This window comes from Ptychodera flava, chromosome 20, assembly GCF_041260155.1.
Source record: "Ptychodera flava strain L36383 chromosome 20, AS_Pfla_20210202, whole genome shotgun sequence".
Lineage (NCBI taxonomy): Eukaryota > Metazoa > Hemichordata > Enteropneusta > Ptychoderidae > Ptychodera > Ptychodera flava.
This window is the reverse complement of record NC_091947.1, coordinates 28756898-28784640: the sequence shown is the minus strand read 5'-3', so window position 1 is coordinate 28784640 and position 27743 is coordinate 28756898. Positions and strand designations below refer to the sequence as shown.

The following is a 27743-nucleotide window of genomic DNA, read 5'->3' as shown; positions in this document are numbered from 1 at the left end:
GACCTACTGAGCATTTTCACTCATGTTATCATTTCAAATGTTTATTGCTGGGGTTCATTGTCACAGTACAACTATAATAATTATGTTTCACTTATTCTTGCATCTAAACGACTGCTCCCTTTTTCCATTAAACTCTAGCAATAAATTGGTGTGTCATATGGCAATCAATCATGAATATCTGGCTATTGTGTGCGTGCGTATATATATATATATATATATATATATATATATATATATATATATATATATATATATATATATATATATATATATATATATATATATATATATATATATTATATATATATATATATATATATATATATGCGCGAAGCAAATTACATGCATGGTTTACTAGTAAGATAAACAACTCCCGACTGCCAATTCCCTAGCAATGTCTCATTATCTCATTACACAGGTAATCAGAAAAGTGGCTGACCATGTGCACTTAACATATCATGTGGGGAAGGTGGCAAACTCTTTCAGGAAGTTTCTTATCAGCATGTGAAGTTTTGGAGGAAGTGTACCCATGAATTCATTGGATGGGAAAACATTTACATGAAGTTCAGCTTTAAAATTTGGTAGAACAACATGTAAACATGAGCTAGGTCAATTTTTGCTGTTAATGCCTCAATTCCAAAAAAGAATAGTACAGATAATGTTTTATACATAGATGTGTGCGTGACATCTTCTAACAACTTATTTGGTTTCTGAACATCAACTCAACATACCACTGTAATAGCTTTTTTGATTGATTTAATAGGGATAGGAGAACAAGACATTGCTTCATGAAAATGTGTGTGTTTACAGATCAGTGCAGTTTATGAGTATACACGGCAGTATGCAGTTGTGACTTTCAAACCTATGTTCCATATGAACCAGGCATCTGGGTGTTCTGTTTGAACTTCTTCTTTATGAGATCAGTGCTCTCTCTGTCTATGTTGACAAGACGTATTTCCCGTAAAGAACCATGTCGTCTGCTACTGCTCAGAAATTCAACCACTGCATTAAAGAGTGTGTCTGCACAGACGTCCTTTGGAACTCCAAAGATTCCAGAGCTTACAGCTGGTATGGCTATGGATGTTGCCTTTAATTCTGTATCAGCACTATGCAGGCAATTGAGAAATGTCGTCTGAAGACACCTTCTGCAGTCTTCCTTATTACGAAACTCATACCATTTTGGTCCAACTGCATGTATGATCTTTCCACACTTCAAATTGTAAGCATCTGTTTGAATAGTACTGCCTACCTTCACTGATCCCTTATACGATACATAATCATCAGATTCCCATTGCAATTCTCTTCCTGCTTTGCGTAAGATGGCCTGTGCAAGCCCACCAGCATGCTGTAGGTTTTCATTGGCTGCATTTACTATAACATCTGTGTCTTGTTCTGTCAGGTCATCTTTATACACCGATATCTTGATTCCCTCTGAAGTAGTAATATGCAGACGCCCACGATACTCTTTAACAGTACCATTAAGCTTAACACCACTTTGATATTCTGAGGGTCTAGAACTTCTGTCAGACTTCCATTCCCAGTCACCAGCTGATGCTGAGTGATCACCATGATGATCAGCAGTCCATTGTCTTGACCCATGACCTCTACCTTGTTGTGTTTGTACATCTTTTCTATCAACTGATGCATCTTCTTCACCATCACTTTCAGGATCTGACTCAGGCACCTCAATGCCAAGAGAACGTTTTATCATATTCTGGGCTGCTTTGATGTAGCCCTGCTCCTGTGCATAGAAAACAATTTTTGTCTTCCCCTGCTGTTTGATGAATACATTAGGATGCTTCATCTGGGCTTCAGCTGCTGCTTTCATCAAGAGTGATTCATTAGCTGACTCTAAGGAATCACATTTGATAGTGGGAAAGAGGTCTTGGTACATTCTACCAACTTTTCTCTTTGCCTCATGGATAGCATTTTGATTACGGGAACCTGATTCATTGGGTTCAATGAGTAAACTACTATCTGTACCTGTAGCCCTCACAGTTTTGATTTTCACATCATGTTTTTTCTCTATGTTCTTCACTTTCTCTCCATGTACATGTTTGATGTATGCAAAGATATCTGAGTTCACAGTGAATGCATGATCAGTATCTCTGTCACTTTCTGAAGGAGAAGACTTTGTGTTGGAATCACTGTGCGGATTGTAAGAGTCGCTTCTTTTCAATGACTTAGTACTTGCTGAAGCTGGTTCTTTTCCTTTGTGTTCATGGTCCAGTGATAAACTTCTACTGAAACTGGGCTTGACTGGATTTGTCTCTTTTGATTTTTCACTGGCATGGTGATCCTCCATGAATTTTTCAAGATAATTTTGAGCATTTTTAAATACTTGATAATCACTTGAGGATATGATCAAGTTTGGATCTTTCTCTTCCAACACAATCCCAGTTTCCTTTTGAAATTTTTTTACAAATTTTGAAATATCACCATCATTTTTACAAACACATTTCAAAAGATTCTGTGATAATGTTGCATGTAGGTCTACCAGAGGCTGTAGAAAAACAAGAAGTTACTGTAAGTAACATTAGGCATGTTGTAGCTTTAATTTTCAAACAACTTCATGCCTAAGAGGGATATGAAAATTTTTTGACAATAATTCATTTTTCCTGTGTCAGTCAATGACCTTATTTTTTATTTTCTCTATTGACTTAATGGTACACTTGCTGATCATTGTCACTAACTTCACCTTTTGATTCTAAAAATACCAATTGCTACAGGCAAACCTATCTGCTTGATGCCATACCATACATATGAGTGGGAGCTGTCATGGTTTAAAATTGTAGTGAATATAAAAATGCACCTCTGGGATACACACTTTGCCTTTCAAATTTTACAATTCTTTTGTGGTGTATGGCTTGTGGGGACTATTTGAAGCTTTAGGAGTAAGTAAAGTTTTACCATCTCATTTTTTTTTGAAATAAAAAAAATTAATTGCTCCTCATTGAGAGAACACAGAGGGTGGCCGTTTTGAATTTTAAGTATAGTATGATAGGGTTATTACGAAAATACCGCAAAGGATGCACAAGGATATTGTGCCGCTCATCACCCTCAGCTTCATATCAGGCAATAGAATGCACCAATGTCCTCGTGAATCCTTGCGGTATTTTCAAGTGAACTTGCCGGTATGTTGGAACTCTGACGTTTACTGACTTTAACACACATCTTTACAATTACAGAGCAGGCTTTGACTGGAAATTACATGGAAGGTATATTCACAACTTTGAAATTGTACTTTTATTGCTCAAAACTAAGCAATAATTCTACCCGCTTTACTGTCAAAGTTCAATTAACTTATTTTGAAAACTCACCTTTGGAAATTTGTCAGACATACTGCAACCACTCAATCAAGAAACCCCAGCTTGTGTTTCTATCATAAACTGCAATTAAAAGAAAGAAAACTTTGCATGAAAAAATGTGACAAATCTATTGATGGCCAACTTTATTCACTGGTATTTCATTTTCAGCTCAGTGGACTAAATTGGGTCTTGCCATTACAAATACAGACTGATCAAAATTAATCACATTTAAGCAGGTTTTATGATGACTTATATTCTTATATTACGCATTTTTGTTCTGACTGCAGACTTAATATTGTAAGCAAGACATGATTTTTTTTAAACTTATGGACTGTGTCAGGGATATCCTATTTTACGTATAGTACCTGATAATTTTATGACAGTGAATGCTGAGTAAATTCTCATCACCCAAACATTGTTTACAATGAATTCATTCACTTTGTAATGAAACAAGAATGCAGTTGCTGACGAAGTGTTTATTTCAAAGGGATGAGTAATAGAAACTTTTGACATTTTTTTGGTATTTTTGTTCTGTATCTGGTTTCATAGTCTATTCCTTTAACCCATTCACCACCAATAGTTTGAATCAAAGTCTGTCATTGTCTAGCTGTACAGGGCAATATGGGATGAAAGATTGAGCATTCAGAAATGACCAGTATTCAAATTATTTCCTCATACACACATGTAGAGCCACTTTAATATGGATCACTTTACCCAAATTGTTAACAATTTGATGCACACATTACAAATACAGGCAGTGTTTCCAAGTGAATGATGAACAGTTAACTATACTTTGGGAGTACGAAGAGAAAATTCACAGAACACAAAATTTATTTATTTTGTTTGGCCTAGGTTGAGGGAGGCTCCCCACAGGTACCAGTTAACTTGTACCTTTTCCTACCCGCCTTGAACCAACTCGCCCAATACCAACTTGCCCGAAACCAATTTCTGATTTTTATGACTACCTCGTTCTGCCAAATCATCGACTACAAATAACATCCGACCACAGTCGCCATGTGCATATGTGGTCTGTCAGATGCGATATTCATGACGCATGGTACTTGAAATCGACAATGACAATCGCAGAATATAGCTAATCAATGCCATTGCTAGGATGATACGGTACCGCGTATGAAGGCTTTCGGTACTGTGTACAAATTAATATATGATTTATTTGAACTAGAATAATTTTTACATGGGAGAAAAATGTGTTCTACATATAAGTGGAAGAACAGCAGTTTGTATCGCTGTGATGAGTTTAGGCAAAAAGCGTACTGCGTGTAAACAGCCAATTTTTGACAGGGGCCTGTCAACTCTGCAAAACTTTATGACACAAGGTGGAATCTATAACACAATTTAAGCTATATTATTACTACTACATCTCAAACAACAGGCGATTTTGTATCGGACGAGTTGGTTTCTGGTGAGTTGAAATTGGGCTAGTTGATTCTTGGCTGGTTGGAAAAGGTGTGACTTAACTTTCATGTGCTCTCTACCACCCCACTGGCACTTGGAATGTTCATTAAACATTAAATTTCTGTGTAAAACATGTGTATAACACATAGAACACTCATTGTACCTGAGCCCTGCTTGGCAAGACAAGATACATGTATATGATTTAGATGTTGTGACTTTGCATTGAGTAGACTACATTTCAATAGTCTTTGTCAAGATTATCCTGCATCTCTATTATAGTGTCAACTGCATTAGATGACAATCTGTGTAATCCCACTAATCACCATTGTCTATTGAATTTGTGAGATTCAACTAAGGTGTCATTGCAGGATTGTCAAAATAGCTAACTTTGAGATGAGCAGCTATTAAGATTGTTTATTAGCCGCTACAGAGATATTTTAGCAGCTATTGAGCTATTTTTTTAAGTGGCAGTGAACATCTTGGCTACTCAGCCATTCAAGCTATTTGCTGTTTTTAGATGCTACCACTCTTTATGCTAGTGATCAGCTATTTTGTCATTCTACCGTTGGGTAAAAACTGAATTCTCTCTCGTTGCATTATTCACTTTTGAATAACCTCATATCTTCTCTTATACATCCAGTCACTCCACTTCTATCAACGACATTTTAGACGGTCATAACTGTATTTCTTTTCTGACTGTCTATAACAACAACACCTGTAACACACGCAACCTAATATATGTTATCACCTGTCGAAAATGTCTTCAATAATATGTTGGTGAAACGAAAAGAGAGTTTAAAAGACGTATATATGAGCATGTTTATACTATTCGCACAGAAAATCCACTCCGATTTCTGAACACTTCAACAAACCCGGACACAACCTTACTCATTTTCAAGTAAGCGGCATTTGTAAAATGCATTCTATTAGTACCCAACTCAGAAGAAAAACTGAACTTTCATACATTACTACACTTGAAACGCTGTCACCCATTGGAATCAACCGAAAAGAAGGGTGATTTCTCTTCTACTTTTCTGTAAGCCCCCCCCCCCCCAGCTTTCTGTTCTCCAGTTAGGGGGTCTTGTTGCTCCGTCTCTTCAACATTTACTTAAGGGTTCCCCTGATAGTAGTAGTTAGTAGAGTCCCCTCTCCATTTTACCTATGTTGATTTTCACATCCTCATTTTTATTCCTGTATTTTACATCATTCCAGTGTATTTATTCTGAATACTGTATTTTTTATCACCTTTTGAAGTCTTTGTAAGGTTTTGTCATCATGATTTTACTTTCCTGTAGTCATAATTCCACCTTCCTTTGACACATTCTATTTTATCCGCTTTTATCTATTAGTTTTTACCCTGAGGAAGGCAATCTGTGTATTGCCGAAACATAGGGTTTATAAATAAAGATTGTTTGAAGATTGAAGAAAATTGGTCGAGTACACCTTTCCTTTCTCCACACTGTGTCTATAACATTACTTAAAAATGTGTAAAACCATAACATTGTACATACTGTAATTTGTGCATTTAACTCACAATTGACAAATTTATATCACAATGTGCATTCAAGTTGTACAGACCAAAATTATTTGATATCCGTTGAGTTATTTATACCAGATTTTTCCCTGCCACAATTGACACATGCCGCTGATCTCAAGAAAAATATCAGGCATACCCAAATGACATAATACTGTACTGGATGTCTCAATTAATTGAATTTTAACAGGAAGGACATGACTTCGCTGTCAATGAAAGTTTACAAGTTCTGCATTATCATACACCCTGGAGCTTGTGTTGGCCTTTTTATTATTTCATCAATAATGACGTACATGCACTGGCTACAACAAAAACCTGAGAGCAATCCAGGGTCTTTGTCAATACCTGTAAAAGCTGCTCTTACATTACAAGGGATGCTGAAATACATGAAGTCAAAACATCACCTTTGCAAAGAGAGGGCTGTTTCAATTGAAATCTTGTTCGTCTTTCAGAAATTTCATGTCAAACAGAATCTGAACACATTCTCTTACATTTGTGACACCATCAAGGCTTTTTTGTAAACCTTTTATCCTTCAACATTGTAAGTTTTGCCATTGTACAATCTTTATTAATAACACCATTGCTCCAGTGGGATTTCCATTTTCTTATGTTGTTTATTTCTGCTGTACGAACTTATCTGCTTATTACATATATTCTCTGATTTTGCATTCTCTTTTTAATATTTACAAATCAAAATTGCTGTTTTTTGTCAGCTGCAAAGAGATATGCATATTTACATCTCTGAACAAAAGATAATGAGAAAACTTTTAACAAGCAAATTGAATATAAAATAAAGTCTTTGTGTAAATGCATGCCCTCACTTGCAATCAAAAATGCATGCCCTCACTTGCAATCAAATGAAACCTTTCCAAACAGAGACTACAATTAAACAATAATGCTAGTATACTGGACCATTAATTTCAATCTGCCCTGTGATTTTATATTATTATCTGGGTTCAATCAATGCTGACATTCTTCCTACATAGGAAGGTCAGGCCACGTACAGGTGCTTGATGGAATTGCCAATTGTGGTATATGCAGAGAGAATGGCCAGCTTCTCTGAACACTCCACGTGCCTGTGGGTCAGGCTTACTCAAACGATTGTGCTCAGGTTAGATGGTAGCTAGTTAGTAATAACTAGCTTAAAATGGCTAATAAACACTGAATAAAGGCCAAAACAACTACTAGCTTGAATCATCTGTTTTTAGGTCCATGCTTGAATATAGCTAACTCAGTAACTGGCCTGGCCTTATCAATGCAATTGTCATCACAAGTTGGCTGGTAGCAATTCCAATAGCCAGCTGAAAATGGTTAAAAGCGGTTACTGTGGTAAAACCAGCTGGTAATTACTTGAATAGCTAACTAGCCAAGCCAGGCAAGCTTAAAGGTCACTGGTTAAAATGGTAGCCAGCTTCATCCGATAGCTAGCTAGCGGAACGTTTCGTAGATCGTCGTCGGATGGGAAGTGACTGACACTGGCTAGCTATAATAGCTTGAATAGCTGACTGACTGGGCTACTTCAAGGAGGCTTTAATTAGCGTCTTGGAATCAGTCTGAAAGGAGGGTACTTCATTTGCATGCATAATTAGGGATTTAGTTCAAATTCGAACAGCGCCCTCTAGCCAGTGAGTGACGGTTATGGCATTTTTCGCCAGAATTTTATCCGCAGATATCTCAGCCTTCGTTTAGCATCCGTCCTGTTTCCAGTTAGCGGCTGAATTGTACTCTTAGTTAGTGTTCGCCGATGATTTTTTATGGGGTTTTATCGATTCGTTTTTTGCGTTAGCCTTATTTTCATGGTTTTCGAGCGACCGAAAATGCCGTTCACTAAACACTGCCGCAAAAGCATATCAAAGTCAAATTTCCATGAGAAGTAGGGAGGGGACGTATCTTGAGTAGGTCCATACGATCTGAAAAAATCTCAGTGGCTTAAGCCTCCGTTTTTGAAATAAGTCTCGTTGAAGTTGACTATGCAGCGACGTTCATGTGTTAAATCTAACATGGCGACCTACAGCGCAGCGTGAGTGTACACGTAAACTCTTTCAGCTCTTTCTCGGTCCTCACCGGCTAACTTGGCAGATTTTTTCGGTTCTGTTTATGTTTTCAATGATTGTGACGAGGAAGCAAGACTGCAAGCTTGTGTTACCTCACTGGCCAACACAATCTGCCTGGCTGGCTTCTCGGTAAAGTCGTGGACAGTGCAAATGGAAAAAAAACACTACGGTGACAGAAGGGCTACGTTTATCACTGTCTGCGGCCGTACACGTAGTATAGTGGTAGACACACGTCGTACTGACTAGCAGTGCTGTTTCGTTTATGAGTGATTATTTCCGTTTTCGCATTCTAGTAGCTAGCAAGCATACAAAACTGTAGGAAATAACATCGACTGCAAAAAATCTCCGTGGATAAATACGGCTACTCTGTATACCGCACACGAGTACGTGAATATAGATGCGGCTAGAATGATAGCCGGTAAACAGCTAGCAGCTGCGCGTTGCGGCCATCCCTGCTAGCATTACCGTGTGTGCTCGAACTTGACTGGCACATTTTATAACTCATGCAACTAGCAAAAAATTTTTTTAAGTATTGATGGTCATAATGTGACATTAATTAAATACTTTATTTATATATAACATCAGTGACCCGAGATTATAGGAGTAAACTTTGAAAAAAATGAAAGATTAATCGTGTAACACCCGCGCCGTGTGAACTACAAGTGGTTTGGTCGCGGTAAACAGCGTGGAGTGTACGTAGCGTAACGGGTGTTCGTATACTCATAGACCCTCGAGATCTACGTATACAGCGATATGGTAACTGCATGCCAACATTCAACACTGCCGCAAATACATGTCCATGGTCGCACGGTCATGAAAATTTCACCAAATGTTGATAATAGTTAAATGAATATTTTCTGAAATTTTCGGCTTGGCTTAAGACCTCTAAGGTCATTATCGAGCTGTTTTACGAAAAAGGTGAAGTTTACTTCCGCATTTGGCGGGTCGACCTCGCCACCCACTTTGTAGCGATTTAAATAAAATCTTCTCAACTTTTGTGATTTTACCCAAGGAAAACAGATCATTAGTATGTATGCTACAACTGAAAGCAAAAATTATAGTTCTAGCTATTGTACGTTTGCTGCACGTCGATATTTAAAGACCACCCTTTCGCCGTATTTTATCCCTCACTGCAGTGGCGGTCAGCGTAACGAAAACGAGGCTCTCTAACACGAACTTGTATGCAAATTTCATAGGCTCCTTTCAGACTGGAATGTCCCGTGGAAATTAAGAATAGCTTGAGGCATCATTTTACAAGTGGTATAGCCAAAAACTGATGACGTCAAATCACCATACACAATACACAGTGCCGCAATTACAAGGCATCTGTGTTTTGTGTACGGCGATTTGACGTCATCAGTTTGTGGCTATACCACTTGTAAAATGATGCCTAGCTTGAATAGCCAAGAGCTATATAAGTATGTTATTCATCCGTCTATTACCCCCATGGGCTTAGCTACAAGCTACCCACAGGCCTTATGTGGACCGGGTGGTAGTTATTTCGGATACGTGTACATAGTCTACGCACACTGAGAACGTCGGAATGCAGCCTCACTCTATACTAACTACCCGGTCCACATAACGCCCGTGAAGCCATAGGTATGCGCCACGTCGCTTCGCGATCGGTACTGATTCACAGCACGGTCCCTCCACCGTGTTCACAGAAAACAGAGAAAGTTTACTTTGAAATAATACCGATCGCGAAGCGCGTTAAGCGACGTGTGGCACACCTGTGCTATGGAAGAGACAGCACCCTGTGTTATGATGAGTGGGATCATACCTTGTATTGAATTTAATTCCTACTCACAAACTTTCCTCCGTTCACGTAGTTTCGAGTTATTTCTTCTCGTCACTGGCGGACAGTTGACAACACTGCAATGGATATGAGCAGACTTTCACCATTTGTGGCATTTCGACCGAAAAGAATGGCAACACTCTCCTGCTTTCGTTTTGTTTCTGCGCATGCTCACACGAAAGGGGAATCCCGGACTGACACCGTTGCAACGTTAGTGGATAGCAGTAAGATGTCATAACATAATTAGCCGGTACTTGGAAGTCATATATGCATTAGGCGAAAAAAGGAGACTTGTCTCTGATCATCGTGAGTGTCATTTCAGAACCTGCGTGTCATGTCTTTTTTTTTGGTTACAACTCATCAGCACAGCTAATTCTTGATAAGCTTATCCCAGTTTTGCATGTCTAAAAATGCTAAAAAAAACAAAACAAAACAAAAACAGATCGAAGTATTATGCAGCCAGTGATAAAAGACAATAACTGTTGCATTAATAGTGCCAAACCAGCATTCTTAGGAATAAAAAGAAAGAACGGAAAAAGAAAATCTCATCGTTGAATCACTTTTGCTGAATGTCAAGGACCAGAAACATTTTTTGCCTTAGCATTCACATCATTAGAATTTCGCATCAACTTGCATCTACAATCGAGGGAACTCCAGGATTCCAAAACCAACAAAATGAAACATAAAACTCTCAAAAAATAACTTCGGCCGATCGAAGATGCCTTCATAAGTTCAAATCTTTACTTTGGTAACGACATTTGCTAGGCGAAAATTCACTGTCAGGTAATTCTCTGAAATATGTGAATGACTGCTCAGTCTCTGTTTTCTAGCTGTCAAATAGTTAATAAGAGTAAATAAATACATGGCTGTGGCTGTAAATAATGACTATTTAGAGATAGTGGTGGACACACGTATGAGTGCTAACTCCTCACGGCAAAGCTGAGGAGAGGGTAAGCAAGTTGGAAATAAATTCAATGCAATCACTGCGCTCGTATATTGACCCATAACCCATATCTCTTTTTTGCAAGCAAGTAGAATTTATTCACAAATACAGTGATTTTGATAGTAGATATATGTCTACCATCAACACTAAGTGTCATGTTTACATAACTGTAAATAAGTTGGTGTGGGTCCATAGCTGTGGTGTTTTCGGACGGGATTTCTGCCCTTTACGGGCTGGTTTTGACTTCAACGTGGTGGCGGGGTTAAAAACGTGAAAGTTAAAACCAGCCCGTAAAAGGCAGAAATCCCGTCCGAAAACAACACAGCTATGGAGCCACAGCTATAAATAAGTAAAGCAAACGAAAAATATACAAAGGATGTCTTGAATAGCAAAGCAATGAACATGTTAGATTCATAGTGCAGTTTTACATGTAACCATCAAAGTGAGTTTAACGTGTTTCGTTTACAACCAAGTCTCACCGACCCGAAACATACTGTTTGTTCAGCTGTATCATGCTTGTAATCTCCTTCACTCTCAGTCTTTATCTTTAAAGCTCTTGGTGTAAGAAAAGTTGTACCGTATTAGTTTTTCGAAAATCAAAAATTATATTTTTCTATAATATATCGCACAACTTTGCTGGAGATGTCTTATCTGTTACGTAGGTGTAGTATCTGTTGCAACTTATTCGTTCACTGTGTCGAACAATCATCAACTTTATCTTCTGATAGCAGTTGATGTGAGTTGAATGTTGGTATTTCTCCGAAGTTTCCGTTTCTCATCATGTCTTTGACAAATCTTCTTCTTTAAAAAGGTGGTTTCCGAGTGGCATCATTTCTGTCGGTTCATTATTGTCGTTTATCTGAGATACATATACCTTCCATGCCTCCCTGATCCCTTTTTCTTGAGCAGCGCAGCCAGCGGTAGAAATGAGGCAGGGGACTAGGCTAAGGGGAATTCCCTTGTAGAAGATGAAATCTCATTGGATAGAAGAGTGATGTCATCATATAGTTAACCAATTGTAGGGTATGACATGCACGGTTTTCCCGGAAATTGGTTGCACCTCAGTTGTTGGAAATACATCTATCCATAGCCATTTGGTTAAACCATAAAACCTTCGCGACGGACAGGCCGCGATGGCCTCTGAGTCTAGTATTGCGGAGTATTCGGTGATCGTACAAGGCGTACCGCAAGACATACGCCTTGAAACCGCGCGACAAAAGTTAACCGCTCATTTTCAGAAGGAGTTCATATCAGGAGGAGACGAAATCGAACTTGTTGAAGCAGTTGATGAACCTCTTCAGACACCTTGTGCCAGTGGCAAACTTCGCAAATCTCGTATCTTCGTTGTTGTGTTTAAATCCAGCAAAGGTAAAGGCGAGTTAGGTTACTCTCCCACTTTGATGCAAATACTCTCTTCAATTTCAATGGAGGAACGTAATCTCCGACGTTTAAAGATCCATTAGCTGTAACTTTGGTCATTTTTTTTATTTTGTTTGTTCTGTGTATCATCTGCAGTTTCTGGTTTGAATCCATGAACCATGGTCCTAATATTTAGCTCATAAATATACCCTATATGAGTATAATCTGCATTGTTATTGTTTAAAGTTTTGTATTCGGGTTCGGACGAGAATACATTTATCAACAATAACAATGGTCATTCCACATATACAGGGCGTTTTGGCAAGCAGGACACCGGGCATTGGTCATGGTGATCGGATTATAGTAAAATTCTGTAGTTGATACATTGAAACAGAGTAGTGAAAACTAGTCAAAAGTTACAGCTAATGTCCCTTTAAGAGAGCGAAGTGAGCCAACTTTACCATCTGAAGACGCCTCTTCCACCGTGTGCAATATATCGAATTTTAAAGGGCCCAACTGATATACTGTGTCAAAAAGTGGCGGCAAAACCCTCAGAAGTTTGTATAACCTCTCCATAATAATTTCAGACTGTACAGTACCCCAGCCTATGTAAGTTGTTGGGTACGTTCTGAAACTACGGACCTTGCATATAAAATAGTCTCCTTGGTAGGCAACTGATGAACCATAAACATGATCTTCATACCTTGCTATCATTGTGGACACAAACTAGCCCCTTAGTCATGTTTTCTTCAAGACTATCTTGTTACAATACATGATCGAGAACCTACAGTTATCTGATAGTATTTTTGCACTTGCTTAACAATGTGAACTATTCCTCACTTGGAATATGCAAATTTAGCTCCAAAAGTATCATATATTAATACATACATACATACATTATTACAAATATGTATCACTGTCTGTATGTTTCTAGCTAGCCATGTGCCTTTCAAAAAGTATAATATATATATATATATATATATATATATATATATATATATATATATATATATTATATAGTATAAACATATATCACTATCTGTATGTTTCAGTCCAGTCTCACTGTAGAACCATTTAAGAGTCAAATACTATGTTGCTTTGAACTTTAACCCTTAATGTCCCACCAGTGTTTTAGATTGTTGATAAAGATATTGTAAAAGTGTCATATCTTTTTTAACAGATGCAGTAGCCAGTGCTCTTTCAGCAGAACGAAAAGCCCTCAAGATTAAATTTAAAGAAGGTGGACAAAAAGTCAAGCTTACTGTGAAACCATGTTCACCAGAATTAGAGGCCGCCATTTTGAAAACCAGGGGCCATGATGAAAGTAATCCTTATCGTACAAATGAGGTCAGATAAAAGTTCTGTTCTATTGAAATTGAATCCTTACTTCTCAACGTAATATTACATTCCTTCAAACAATAATTCTTGACAGAATTAAAGATAGGAAGCTAACCACAACGGTTTCCTGCTATTCAAAGTTCTGTTTTTCTCTACAGAACCCCTCATTTTCTAATTCCACATGTATTTGGTCTCCAATCAACATAAGTTGTATAATTTTTAGGTTGGGTAGATACCTATTATTCCTGTTATATTGAAGAGTGGTCATGGAATTTCCAAAGAAATATGAATTTAATTTTAATGTACAAGCTTTCAGTCATAGTCTGATGTAGAGATGGCACAGATGGAATGTGGTAACAGTGACATTTCCACATCTGATTTTAATCTTATGGCCTCTTTTTTGTAATTTGTTCAATGTTAAAAAATATTTCTTTATACAAAGGTGATGAAAATACTAGCAAAATAGTTGCTGACAGAAATCAAGTGTTGATACAAAGTGAAAGATTTGCACATGTGGTAGCTGCTATTTATATCAACTGACAGGTGATATGAATTCATAGAATTTAAAGTGAAAGTGAAAGAATTGGTATTGTTATGGGCAGTCAAAGTGCATCATTCACTGTAATTTGCTACATAATGACTGTATGCATGGCAAACTGATACATTTTTGGACACCGTGGTGCGAAGCACCAAAGGTGTCCTATGTCGCCACAATGTCTGTGTGTGTGTCCGTCCGTCCGTCCGTCCGTCTGTCCGTCCGTCCGTCCGTCCGTAGACAGATTTTGTTCCACTCATAACTTAAGAACCCTTAGGTCCAATGTCATGCAATTTGGTATTTGGTATTATCATGATGAGACTTAGATCTGATTAGATTTTGGTGGGTGTGGCTTATTAATTAATTGCTCATTTGCATATTTTATGACTTTTTTCGTTCACGCAGATATCTCAGAGACGCCTGGAGCGATTTCGTTCAAACTTGGTACAAGGATAGTACTCTACCTCATACAGGTGCACGTTGATTTGTTTCACAATGCGATCAAATTTGGCCGTGTTAGAGGACTTTTTAGTTTTCACCTCCATAGACTCCCATGTATACGGCAGTCCATAGACTCCCATGTTTAAGGCAGTCCATAGAATCCCATGTATAAGGCAGTCCATAGACTCCCATGTATAAGGAAGTCCATAGACTCCTATGTATAAGGCAGTCCGTAGACTCCCATGTATAAGGCAGTCCATAGACTCCAATGTATAAGGCAGTCCATAGACTCCCATGTATAAGGCAGTCCATAGACTCCCATGTATAGGCCAAGAAAAATAAAATTTAGTTTCTCATCATATTCATATTGCAAAAAGAATGCAGTGATACAGTTTTTAGTCCCCACAGATAAAGTCCAGGGGGCTCATAGATTGGGTCATGTCAGTCCGTTAGTCCATCCATGTGAGTCCATCCGTTCACGCAGATATCTCAGACGCTTTGACAAAGTGTCACGTGACCGTTGACCTCAAATATACATATTTGTCCATAACTCGATAACCACAAGTGCTAAACCTTTCATATATGGTATGATGGGACACCCTATGATGCCACATATTGTACCTCATTAATTATGTGCATATCTAATTTTGAGCAAGCCAATAGAGCGAGAGGTCTGATTTTTGGTATATATGGATAACTTAGCATACAATTTTTTTGACAAAATGTCTCATGACCTCAATTACCTTTGACCTCAAATATACATATTTGTGCATAACTCAGTAACCACAAGTGCTACACTCTTCATATTTGGTATGATGGGACACCTTATGACGCCACATATTGTACCTCATTAATTATGCACATATCTAATTTTGAGCGAGCCAATAGAGCTAGAGGTCTGATTTTTGGTATAAAGGGATAACTTAGCAATACAATTATTTTGACAAAATGTCACGTGACCTTGGTGACCTTTGACCTCAAATATACATATTTGTCCAAAACTCAGTAACCACAAGTGCTACACCCTTCATATTTGGTATGATGGGACACCTTATGACGCCACATATTGTACCTCATTAATTATGCACATATCTAATTTTGAGCGAGCCAATAGAGCTAGAGGTCTGATTTTTGGTATAAAGGGATAACTTAGCAATACAATTATTTTGACAAATGTCACGTGACCTCGGTGACCTTTGACCTCAAATATACATATTTGTCCAAAACTCAGTAACCACAAGTGCTACACCCTTCATATTTGGTATGATGGGACACCTTATGACGCCACATATTGTACCTCATTAATTATGCACATATCTAATTTTGAGCAAGCCAATAGAGCTAGAGGTCTGATTTTTGGTATATAGGGATAACTTAGCAATACAATTATTTTGACAAAATGTCACGTGACCTTGGTGACCTTTGACCTCAAATATACATATTTGTCAAAACTCAGTAACCACAAGTGCTACACCCTTCATATTTGGTATGATGGGACACCTTATGACGCCACATATTGTACCTCATTAATTATGCACATATCTAATTTTGAGCGAGCCAATAGAGCTAGAGGTCTGATTTTTGGTATATAGGGATAACTTAGCAATACAATTATTTTGACAAAATGTCACGTGACCTCGGTGACCTTTGACCTCAAATATACATATTTGTCCATAACTCAGTAACCACAAGTGCTACACCCTTCATATTTGGTATGATGGGACACCTTATGACGCCACATATTGTACCTCATTAATTATGCACATATCTAATTTTGAGCAAGCCAATAGAGCTAGAGGTCTGATTTTTGGTATGTAGGGATAACTTAGCAATACAATTTTTTTGACAAAATGTCACGTGACCTTGATGACCTTTGACCTTGAATATGCATATATATGCATAACTCAGTAACCACAAGTTCTTTACGCTTCAATTTTGATAGGATAGTAGACCTTAAGATGTCACATCTTGTACCTCATTTATTATGCACATATGTATTTCTTGGCAGGCCAATACAGCTAGAGGTCTGATCTTTTTTCCCGATTTAGAACCATAACTTAGACATGCCTCTTGTTTCAAAATGGGAACAATGACATAGACCTATGTGTCCATAGATCTGAACATATACACTCCAGTGATACTTCTGACCTCATTTCCCTGCCCCATCAAGACTAATACTCCTATTACAAGTGGGGACTATGTCATTGTCAATGACTTGTTACTTCTAGAATATACAGAATATTATCTCACATAGTGAGTGTCTGAATATTATTCTGAATTGTATTCCAAAGCACATTCTGAAAGGACTCTTCTGGAATATACAGAATATTATCTCACATAGTGAGTGTCTGAATGTTATCTGAATTGTATTCCTAAGCACATTCTGAAAGTAACTCTTTTAAAAATTTCACATTCTTTGCCACTGCACCATCTCCCTAATACATACTGATGACCCACGGTGTCCACTCAAGTCTCACTTTGATTATTTCTCAGATTGACTTATTCAGTCATTTACATATCTTTTGAAATTAAACTCATTCAGTTGATTAATGAATTCATAACACAGTGTTGATCATCAAAAATTGACTGTCATCAAAAATTTACTGTGCACAATTATATTCAAAATGTTGAATGCAAGAGAATGATTAATGCTAAGATGAAATAGGAAATTTGAAAAATTATTTTCTAATGAATGAATTTTGTCTTTATTTGAATTTTGTACCTTTTCAATCTCTCAGTGATATCAGATACATTTAGGCACTTAACTTGTTTATTGGTCATCAAATATGGATGTTTAGGGGTCTATTTTATTTTGTGTAGTGTGGCTGTTCTTTGACTGGAGCACATGAAAGTCACTGGCAGTCAAAGGTCCATTTTGCTGTGACAATCATTTCCAGTTTGTGCTTTTCTATACTTCTATTGTCTATCACTGTACTCTTCCAGGAAGTAGTTCAAAATGAAAGAAAAACACAGCCTCTTTCATTTCACCAAAGACTTGCCCAATATGATACTATGCAACCCTCTTGGCAATGACATTTGTGAAAACTAGTGTGATTACGAAAGCCACAGATTCATGAACACTATTTTCATTACACTATTTACAGTGGGGATTTCAAATGGCTAATTTTGTACATTTTAGTCATGTATGGCATATAAAGGATGTGATAACACCACACAATGGATGTAGGTCGCATGCCTAAGGTCATATTAAATCATAATGAAAATTGATGCCAATAACCACAGTGTAGCTTATCTGTGTAACAGAACGACAGTAGTTATCAGAGCTAAAAAGAGGTTGAACATTGGAATGATTTATTCTTCATGCATTTTTTTAATTAAAAAAACAATTCAAATTGATATTGTAATGCTTTTAAACATTTAACTGACCTTTAAATGTGTTGATAATGATTAACTACTGTCCCATTGAGGCCATGATATCATGATACTTTGGCAAAGCTGAGCACCAACATTTGTCAATATTACCATAGTCATATAAACCCATAGTAATCCTCTTTTAACCGCTGCAAATTTTGATTGCCTTTCTTCTGCTGATGACATCTAAGAAAAGTTTGCACATGTAAGTTCAGATATACCAACAATAGTTCCTGTAATGAAAATGTTTCAAAAAGTCACCCTCATGCAGACAATTGACAAGCATTGACCAGACCCTACCAATTAAATAGGGAAATATATATGGGAAATACTTTAAACTACAAGTTCAAAAAATTAGGCATACTTTATTATTTAAATTCAACCTTTCAATTGTAAACTTGAATGTAATCTATTTGGAGAAGGACAATAAAGCTGACCTTGTGTATTTTTTTATTTCAGGAGAAACATGGCAAAAATAGAATTGGAGAAGTGAATGAAACAGAAACCCAAAATATATCAACAGGAAATGATCAAGCTGGCTTGACCGACAGTACAATGCAACCAGTAATAGGTGCCCCAACTCAACCACTGGGTGACCTGAGATATGCTCCAACAATGGCATCTCTGCAACAGAATTCACCAATAAATGTCTCGTCTTACACGACCATGGGTCAATCAGCAAATCAACCAATGAATGCTGTGGCATCTGATCATGTGATGACATCTCAATCAGCAAATCAACCTGTGACTTTCATTGGAGTTGCTCAGATGATGACATCTCAATCATCAAATCAACCAATGAAGCACCTCACATGATGGTAGACATGAATACCTATGCTTTATTTCCTCAATCTGTACCACAAAGTGAAGGAGATCTCCTTGGTCTTCGGCATATTTGGAATCAATCTTACCAGCAGAATTCACAGGTACTAATAAGTCACAGCAACCAACAAATGACAGGAGAAACAGTTTCTAAGGGAGACAAAGGACCACCTGGATTTAGGAGGAAGATGGAAATGGGGATGCGTGTTCCAGGCGGTGCTGTGAGGCAAACCCTACCAGAACATTCAGGTCCTTCTGAGCACCAGTGTACTGGAATGATTGGTGATTCAGAGCAAACATCAGATCCTGGTAAAATGGAAATGATTGGCCATTCCAAGGAAACATATGAAAGAACAGAAGTGCCAAGCTACTCCAATAAACAAAATGAAGATCAGAGCAGTGAAGGTGTTGAACAGTTGCAACAACTTTCAAATCAGCAAACAGCTGATATATCAAACTCCCTTCTGAGTCAAGATCATGGAACTGTGCAAAACCAGCCTGTTCACCATCAACAGTTTCCTGGACAACAGCAGCCAATGTCACAGGTTGCACAGCAACCTCTTCTGATTCCACCACAGTACTATGTTGTACAGACTCCGAATCAGCCCTTGTTGCAGCATGGAGCACCACCAGCTGATTACATGCAAATTATCATGCAGACTCCAAATCAGACACAGCCCTTGTTGCAGCATGGAGCACCACCAGCTGATTACATGCAAATGTTCATGCAGACTTTAACCACTGAGCAGCAGCAACTGCTTATGCAAGCTGCTAAAACAACAGAAATTTCAGGAGGGTCAGCATTCCAGGCTCCAAGCTCAGCAAGTGAGAATCAGAACAAACATCTGAGCCAGATGCAAACATCTCTACATACTAGTATAAAGACCCAGCATCAGACCCAGATTCAACCGGCACCTCATCCACAGAGCCAGGATCAGACACAGATCAAGGAACCTCTTGATTCAATCAGTCAAAATCAGATCAAGATTCAAGAACCACAAAAACCAACAAGCCAGAATCAGAACCAGATTGGAGAACTACCACAACCAGTGTTCCAGAATCAGACTCAGAGCAATGTACGGGATCCACAGCCAATGGATCAGAATCAGAGTAAGATCGAAGCTCCACCAGCTGAACCATTAGGGACTTTTTCAGAAACAGAACATCATCTTGGTAAGTTTGTGCCATAAATGCATAGCAACCAGGCGAAACCTTGACAAGTGACAATAAATCATTCAGCAGATTCAATGTAAAAAGTGTCTACCACTATGCATAGACTGTTATATTACACATTGTGTTACCATGATGATGTGTAAACTACATTCTGCTCATCGTACATCATTCTAATGATGTAGCCAACAATATAGTTTGCCTGTAATCACATATCTGCATAGTTCTTTTTCTGAGTTGCATTGCAGGTGGCATTTACCATTCAAATTCAATACATCTTACATGATGAGAAGTCAAGTACTCACAGATTGGATATAGCAAGACGAAAATTGCTCTTTGAAATGCTTGCTGTAGAATCTCAATTTGTAATCCTTGACCCTGCTGTTTTGATGTATACCCATCTGTTAGTTAAAAGGAGAGCAGAATTCATTGATCTGGTTTACATGTGACCTGAAGTCTAGTGATAAGAGCAGATTCAAATTTCATAATATCCTATAATATCCATGAGATAATAATCTCGATAATAATCATAATAATGATGATGATAATGATAATAATAATAAAATGTAAAAACATTTTATGATTCACCAGATCATAACAGACATACCGGTAGTAATTAGTCTACGTAACTAAATACGGATACAATTACAGGAAATGATATGATATTGTCAACCACAGCAAAACATGGAATTTGCTATATTTATTATGCTTTGAAGGAATCTGAAAAAAATGACAAAATATTGATTGCACAACAAGCACAGCCAAGTAATCTCCCTAAGATTTCTTGACATGTGAGACCAATTCAGGTATCTTCTGTGTATCTGTGAACTTGACGCTTTTGTAGTCTCTATAAACACACACCAGTAATTTTGACAAGCTTCTCTTTGCAGATCATAAAATTTAGACATGACAATATAGTAGTTTCCCTAAATGTAAACTTTTGGTTACCATTCAAGTGGAAGGTGCCAATCCAACAGTGAGGTTTCTGATAGGTTTCATATGATTTGACTCCATGACCTTGAACAGTAGCATTTAAAGGCCCTACCAGTAAGCCTTATTTAAGTCAGGTTCTTGTGAAGTGATGGGTTGAACAATTGGCTCTGTCGTATTCAGGTTGTAACTGACTTGTTTCAAGATTTCTTGACTGAATTGAAAGAATAAACATATGTAATTAATCCTCTGAACAAAAGCCATGCAAATACTGCTAAAATACCAGTAGACCTTATGTTTGATTATATTACAGCTGTTTCAGTGATGCACTTATAGTCATTTCAGTGTCGGTTTTTCTTCAGTATCAATTTTCAACACATTTAGTTCCTTACTGTTGATTAGCTAGTACATGCATGTTGGACCTGCAGCTGAATTCAAACACTGAATTACGCTTGTGTGCCTCATGATTTCTTTTCTTAAAGTCAAATGTTGAGAAATGATCACATTTATGCCTATCAGTTCATAGTTTTGTACAAGAAATATAACTGAAAAAGAAATAGGGTTGAACCACGCAAAGTAGGTACTTATAATAGTAGATGGGAACAGTTGTCTGTAAAACCAGCGGATACATGTTGGTTTTTGAGACTGCCATAATACCTAGTGTCTTTTGTTCATCTACATATTTACAATAGGGTACCTTAAAGGTAGAAAACTTAATCCCAGGGATCAAGTTTGTTCTAGTCTGTAAGAGGATTATGAAGGTGTCATAGCCTTTTGTTTTCCATTGAAATTGTAATCTAGTAAGCAAATTTCCTGGCAAGACAATCTGACGCCTGTTCCATGCCTTTTAAAGATGACAAGTTAATTTGTATCCACTGGAGTCGACCATTATACCAACCTCTTCAAATAAAGATCTCACCCAAAATGCTACTAAATGTAAACTTTGCAAACTATTTTTTTTTATATAATGCAGATACTCCAAGTGATGATGAAGATGAAAAAACTGTGAATGACACAATTGAAGTAACTGGATTAGATAAAACAAAAAACAATCTGGAAATTCTTCAGCTTTACTTTGAAAGTAAAAGATCTGGAGGAGGTCCTGTGAAAAACATTGAAGAGTTGGATAAAGGGAAGAAGCTGCAAATCACATTTGAATCTGCTGAAGGTATTCAAAACTTTTAAGGCTTGTTGGGATTTGCTTTTTCATTTGAATTGTTTTATGAAATGACAATCAATACAGTCACGTTTGTTTATCATAGTTCAACTGTTTCTGCCAGCATTGTGATACCACGAAGTGTCTCAACTAGCAATGACAGTTATAGATTAACAGCTTGCAATCCTTTAGCTCTAACGCCTTGACTACCTTTTTGCCAGAAATTTCCCAGAGCCATTGAATCACTGTGTACTTTGAGTGATGTGAAATTCCGGCAAGATCCTGTACGTTCAGAGTATCTTTGGCACAGCAATTTTACAACATATTGGTAGTGAATGGATAAATGATTATTAAACCTCACCTATAGAAATGATCTTATGATTGGTTAAAAGGCTGACATTCCAAAAAAGTAATATAACATGATTCAATTTGCTATTGCCCTCGAGTCTTGCCCACTATGTGCTGGCATTTTAACTCAAGTTCGAAGTGTGCACATGCATTGTAGTGTACAGGCACTGTGCCAAGAACTCTTGCACGAGATATATAAAATGTGTCATTTGAAAATTTGCATGTCATTTCAACCTGTCGTTCGATGCGCAGAGTACATATACTGGATTTTGTGGTGATTTCAAATGTTCAGTGTAATAAAATAAATAACATATGAATTCACATTGGCAGTATCACGATTTGTGGCATGCCCTCGGACTGATGATCCTGACCAAAATATTGATGATAACCTCACCAGTGGCTCAGGCATCATCAATATTTTGGTCATGATCACCATGCCATGGGCAGATCACAAAGTTTGATATTGCCCTCACTGTCATGTGTTATTATTTATCATGCCATACACTCTGAAGGGTCTATGGCCACAATATCAAAGCAAACAAAGGAAAAATATTGCAATGGACTCCATGTCCATCATGGCTTTCATTGATGAGGCATAGTATGTGGAATACAAAATGTAGGTGATAACTGAATACAGTGTGTATGCTACTCTATAATAGATAGTGCTTTTACATTTACAGTTGTACCCAGAGTCCTGGAACGTTCTCACAAGTGTCAAGATGTACAACTGACAGTCACTCTTGCTCCAAAACGAAAGAAGAAACGAAAACTCCCAAGAGATACAAAAGCTATCCTACTGAAAGGATTATCTGATGATACAAACAGAGAGACCATTGATCTGTATATGGAGAGCCGTACTGGTATTGAAGAAGCTCCTTCGATGTTTTTTGGTGACAAACCTGGCATTGTGCTCTTGAAGTACTCCAAAGATATTCCAGGTATATAGTATTACACTATTAGTTGTGTAATGTGCAATATTCAAAACCTGAATTACAAATTTTACAGTTTTTATGTAAAAAATCATTGCATGTCTGGAATAGGACACTCTCACTTATGTTGATTTTATGTTAATGTAAACATTTATACCTTCAGGTTTTTAATTTACATTGTGCTGCATCAATTCCTTTAAAACGTTTACTGCAGTCTATATATCCAGTTACAAACAATAGCAGGTTAAGTGAACATTTTACTTGTTATTTGATGTGTCGTTGTGCAAATAAATAGTTCGTCACTTCTCTTGATCTCTAGATTTTGAAAGTGTTGTCCACAAAGTTGCAAAGAGAAGACTGAACAAAGTGAAAATATCAGCAGAGCCAGTGTACCTGACTGACAGCATACTTGCTCAGAATTTACCACCAAATGTCACTGAAGATGTAGTCACAATGTACTTTGAGAACTCGGCCAGAAGTGGCGGCGGTGACGTTGACTATGTCAGATTTAATAAAAAGAAGTGTCTGGCAGTTGTGTCTTTTAGAGATTACAGAGGTAGGTGATGTAGATCTTGTTGACTGTTGTTAAATTACCAAGACAGATTTCAGTCATATTTTGCACTTGAAACCTTTGGGAAATGTGAGTTGAGGTATCAGTCTAAATTGCAATTCTTTCAGTAACTGAAGCTAACTCACAAGTTGTCGGTTGGAAGCACCACTTTAGATCTGTATCATAAGATGGTAGTTCTGGATTCTCATTCTACCCTTACAGTGTTCTCTCCAGGTTTCTCATACAAGTAGGGAAGTATCTCCTTCTGCTTGAAAATTACGGGGGGGGGGGGGGGGGGGGGGGGGGGGGGGGGGGGGGGGGGGATATGTGTGTGTGTGATCTGGGTATGGTTAAACCATTCATTTGATCACTTTGATGTTTGGCACATTTGTTCTTGGAGATGGAGCCAGAATTGTTCATTTTTGGTTATACATGTCTTTTAGTATTTTACATACTGTAATATTTTTATCCTGTGTTAGTCATGTTTTTAGCGTACTGATGTGGACATGTGTTATATATGCATTTACTAGATGCCCAGTTTGGCAAAATCCAGTGTGCAGTGAGGTAAATAAATTCTTGCCAAGTAATATGACCAAGAAAATGTACATTGTGCGTACCAAAACTAATCTAACCGATAACAAAGCTTAGTGACCTTTGACCTCTTTTCAGATAAAACATCATGGTTCATATTTATCTATAACCATATAACACTTGTCAGAGATTGTGACATACAAAGTCCAAAGCACCGCCTGGGTCACATGTCAATACCTATAAACACATCCTTCAGTCAGTACATTTACAAGAACTTATTTCAATTTAAAGTAAAATCCCGACGGAGATACAAAAGTTCCACTTCACATGGGCCTTTAAACATTTATCCATGAAATGTTTGTTTGAAACAACCAAAATTGAATTCTTATTCAAAATGTTACACAAATACTTTTAAAATCACTTATAATTTATTATTTAACCCTTTTCCTGCCAGACTGTATCACTTCCCCTTCAGTCAAGTCAGTAAAAAGCAGTATTGAGCCAAAACATGACGTATTGTCACCCACTTGGTTTGGTCTGTTATAGCATCTTTTGTCCAAAAAAATCAAGTTTACAGTATTTATGTTTTCAACAGCCTTCAAATGTACAGTATTATGTTAAAGTACATCATATGGAATATGTTGTGTTTCACTAACCATCGTGACCTGGTGGTGAAATATGGACTTGGCAGGAAAAGGGTTAAAGTAATGATTCAATTATATCACTTCCTGCTAGCTGACATTTGATAGGTGGAATGTATTAATTCATGATTACTTGTTTGACAAATGAAACAGGCGCTACCTACTGGTAGAATTTAATGCCTTTGTGTCCTCAATGAAATGTCACAAAAATGCAATACATACAGTAGGCTGCCCTAGTTGCTTGACTGACTTAGAAGTATTATACTAAAATAGTATTTGCACCTCCCACAAGATCTTCATTTGGGAATTTTTATTCGTCAGCATATCACCTCTAACATATAGCCTGCAATATTCTGTAAATGAAGTCACTCTGTCCAATAGCTTCTTTGAAATTTACCTGTGTTGTTGCGATCTCCATAAAATTGTTCATATTTCCTTAGTTGTTGACAGAGTTCTGGAGAGGAACCATTACTTGAATAATCTAAGACTGGATGTACAGCCATACCATGAATGCCTTGGATGTGAAAGCATTGACAGCTGTGATGAAGATCAAGAGACATCTCAGTCACTTAGCAGTGGGCAATATACCAGCCAATCAATGGAAGGAGAGATGTACGGACAACAGAATACATCTTCTGGGGATGCAGATCCTAATGCCAGGATGATACAGAGAATGAAGAAAGAGAAGAGGAAGAGAAAGCCCTCCGAGTTGCCAAGAGACAAAACATCAATGATCTTGAAAGGTCTAGCTGATGATACTTCTGCAGAGACTATTTTACTTTATATGGAAAGTTGCACTCGTATCGAGGAAGACCCTGAACTGATTTTTGGTGAAGAACCTGGTACAGTGATGGTCAGATACGATGAAGATATTGAGGGTAATCTTCTTTTTAATGTGTACTTTAAATTTCTTCGACTTCATTAATAAATTGTGATGTAACTAAGCTGGAATTCACAGCAATTTAGGTCTCACGTGTCGAGAGGAGACAGACATTTGTTTATCTGCTTCCCACTGTTTATACTGCATGATTTTGTCTTCAGATTTTGAGAAGATCACCCATCGGATAAGTAAGAAAAAGCTCAGCCAAGCCACAGTAACTGTTCAGCCAGCCTATCACACTGACTGTGTACTGGTTGAAGATTTGCCTCCCAATGTTTCTGAAGACAGTCTGGCACTGTACTTTGAAAGTGTGAAAAGAAGTGGAGGTGGAGAAGTGGATGATGTTGATCTTGACGAAGAGAGGAATTCTGCTAAAGTGTTCTTCAAAGACTGCAGAGGTAAGATGCTGGTTGGATACATTCACCCTGCAAAGTTTTGCTGGTTTATTTTTTGTGATCAATATAAAATCTTGAAGTGTGTGCAGCTGCAGTCAATGTGTCATTTGTTCAAGCCTACAGATTAATGAAATTATATATCAGTCATTGAGATTTTCAAAAAATGAAACCTCTGAGGATTTTGAAGATGAAAATGTACGATTTCTGATGTTGATATCGCTCAAGGTAATTGAGTTGATCAGTATACAATACTTTCTGTGAATTGTTCGAAAACAATCCAACTGTTTGTTTTTCCCATTAGTTGTAGATAATGTACTTCATAAGACTCATGAGATCGACCAAAGACAAGTGACTGTTCAACCATTCTATGCAAGTCTTGGTTACATGGTGAGCAGTGGTGAACTAACTCCCAGAATTCCAAAACCTGTCACCGACGACGTGGATCCTCTTATTATGGAGTTCATCATGGCCAAACAAAATCAATACACTGAAGAATTTAAAGAAACTTTGCATGATGCTCACACAGATATTGAATGGCCACATCAGGAACAGAGTGACAAGGTATTATTGAAGCCAACACTGACCTCTGACACCAAGGATCTTCACAAAATAGTGAAAAGTTGGTCTAAGAATGCAAAGTCTACTTTAATTCAGTATCTGCAGGGGACAAGATGGCACAATCACAGTTTTAGAAGGTATCTGGTTGCGGGTCAAAAGTGAAGTTGGATCCTTGGTTATTGCTAGAGATTCTGTTGATTTGCAAATGGACCAAACGTCATCCACAATTCATATCACTGGCAGAGCAGCAGATGTCACAATACTCAAAACCAGAATTGAGGAGCTTATCAAAGACATTGAAGATGAAATTCAAAAAGCCAAACAGAGAATCACAGAAAATGTGGACATCAAAGACCCTTTCCAGATACAACAGCTCCTGATGGTCAGATTTTCAAAAGCTACAGCTGAACGTTTTCCTGGACTTCAAATTAAAGTTGCATCGAAATCTCAGAGAGTCACTTTTGAGGGATTACCAAGTGAGATCACGGAGGCAAAAGTTTACATGTATCAGACTCTTGAACGGCCTACCTGTAAGAAAGTTCAGACCAGCTTCTAGTAATGTGAAGGAATTTCTGAAGACCGAGATGTCGCCAAGAAGATATATGAAACCTTCAAGGCAAGAAAGTTCAGAGCTACGTACATGGTGTCTGAAGAAATTGTGACCTGTTCTGCTTCTACTGAGGATGAAACGGAACAAGCTGTACAGATTTTACAGAACAGCATTGCAGAGCACTTTAT

The 27743-nt window shown here is 37.6% G+C and overlaps 2 protein-coding genes across 3 annotated transcripts; one reads left to right on the top strand and one right to left on the bottom strand.

Moving 5' to 3' along the window:
• Positions 1 to 739: 739 nt before the first annotated feature.
• LOC139120521 (uncharacterized) lies at positions 740 to 10240 on the bottom strand. 2 transcript variants are annotated; one of them, XM_070684984.1, is made up of 3 exons: positions 10093 to 10240; positions 3321 to 3389; positions 740 to 2503 (listed from the first exon to the last, which is right to left on the bottom strand). In XM_070684984.1, exons 2-3 carry the CDS (start codon positions 3339 to 3341, stop codon positions 863 to 865), a joined length of 1662 nt encoding a protein of 553 aa, XP_070541085.1. In that variant the 5' UTR covers positions 3342 to 3389; positions 10093 to 10240; the 3' UTR covers positions 740 to 862. The 2 variants fall into 2 exon arrangements, with proteins under 2 accessions (XP_070541085.1, XP_070541086.1); XM_070684985.1 differs by having other exon boundaries at positions 10120 to 10240.
• A 1915-nt stretch (positions 10241 to 12155) lies between these two features.
• Positions 12156 to 27688, top strand: LOC139120514 (uncharacterized). Its single transcript, XM_070684978.1, has 9 exons — positions 12156 to 12418; positions 13590 to 13756; positions 18555 to 20090; positions 21991 to 22185; positions 23202 to 23459; positions 23770 to 24006; positions 25613 to 26050; positions 26214 to 26450; positions 26749 to 27688. Exons 3-9 carry the CDS (start codon positions 18908 to 18910, stop codon positions 27165 to 27167), a joined length of 2967 nt encoding a protein of 988 aa, XP_070541079.1. The 5' UTR covers positions 12156 to 12418; positions 13590 to 13756; positions 18555 to 18907; the 3' UTR covers positions 27168 to 27688.
• Positions 27689 to 27743: the final 55 nt, after the last annotated feature.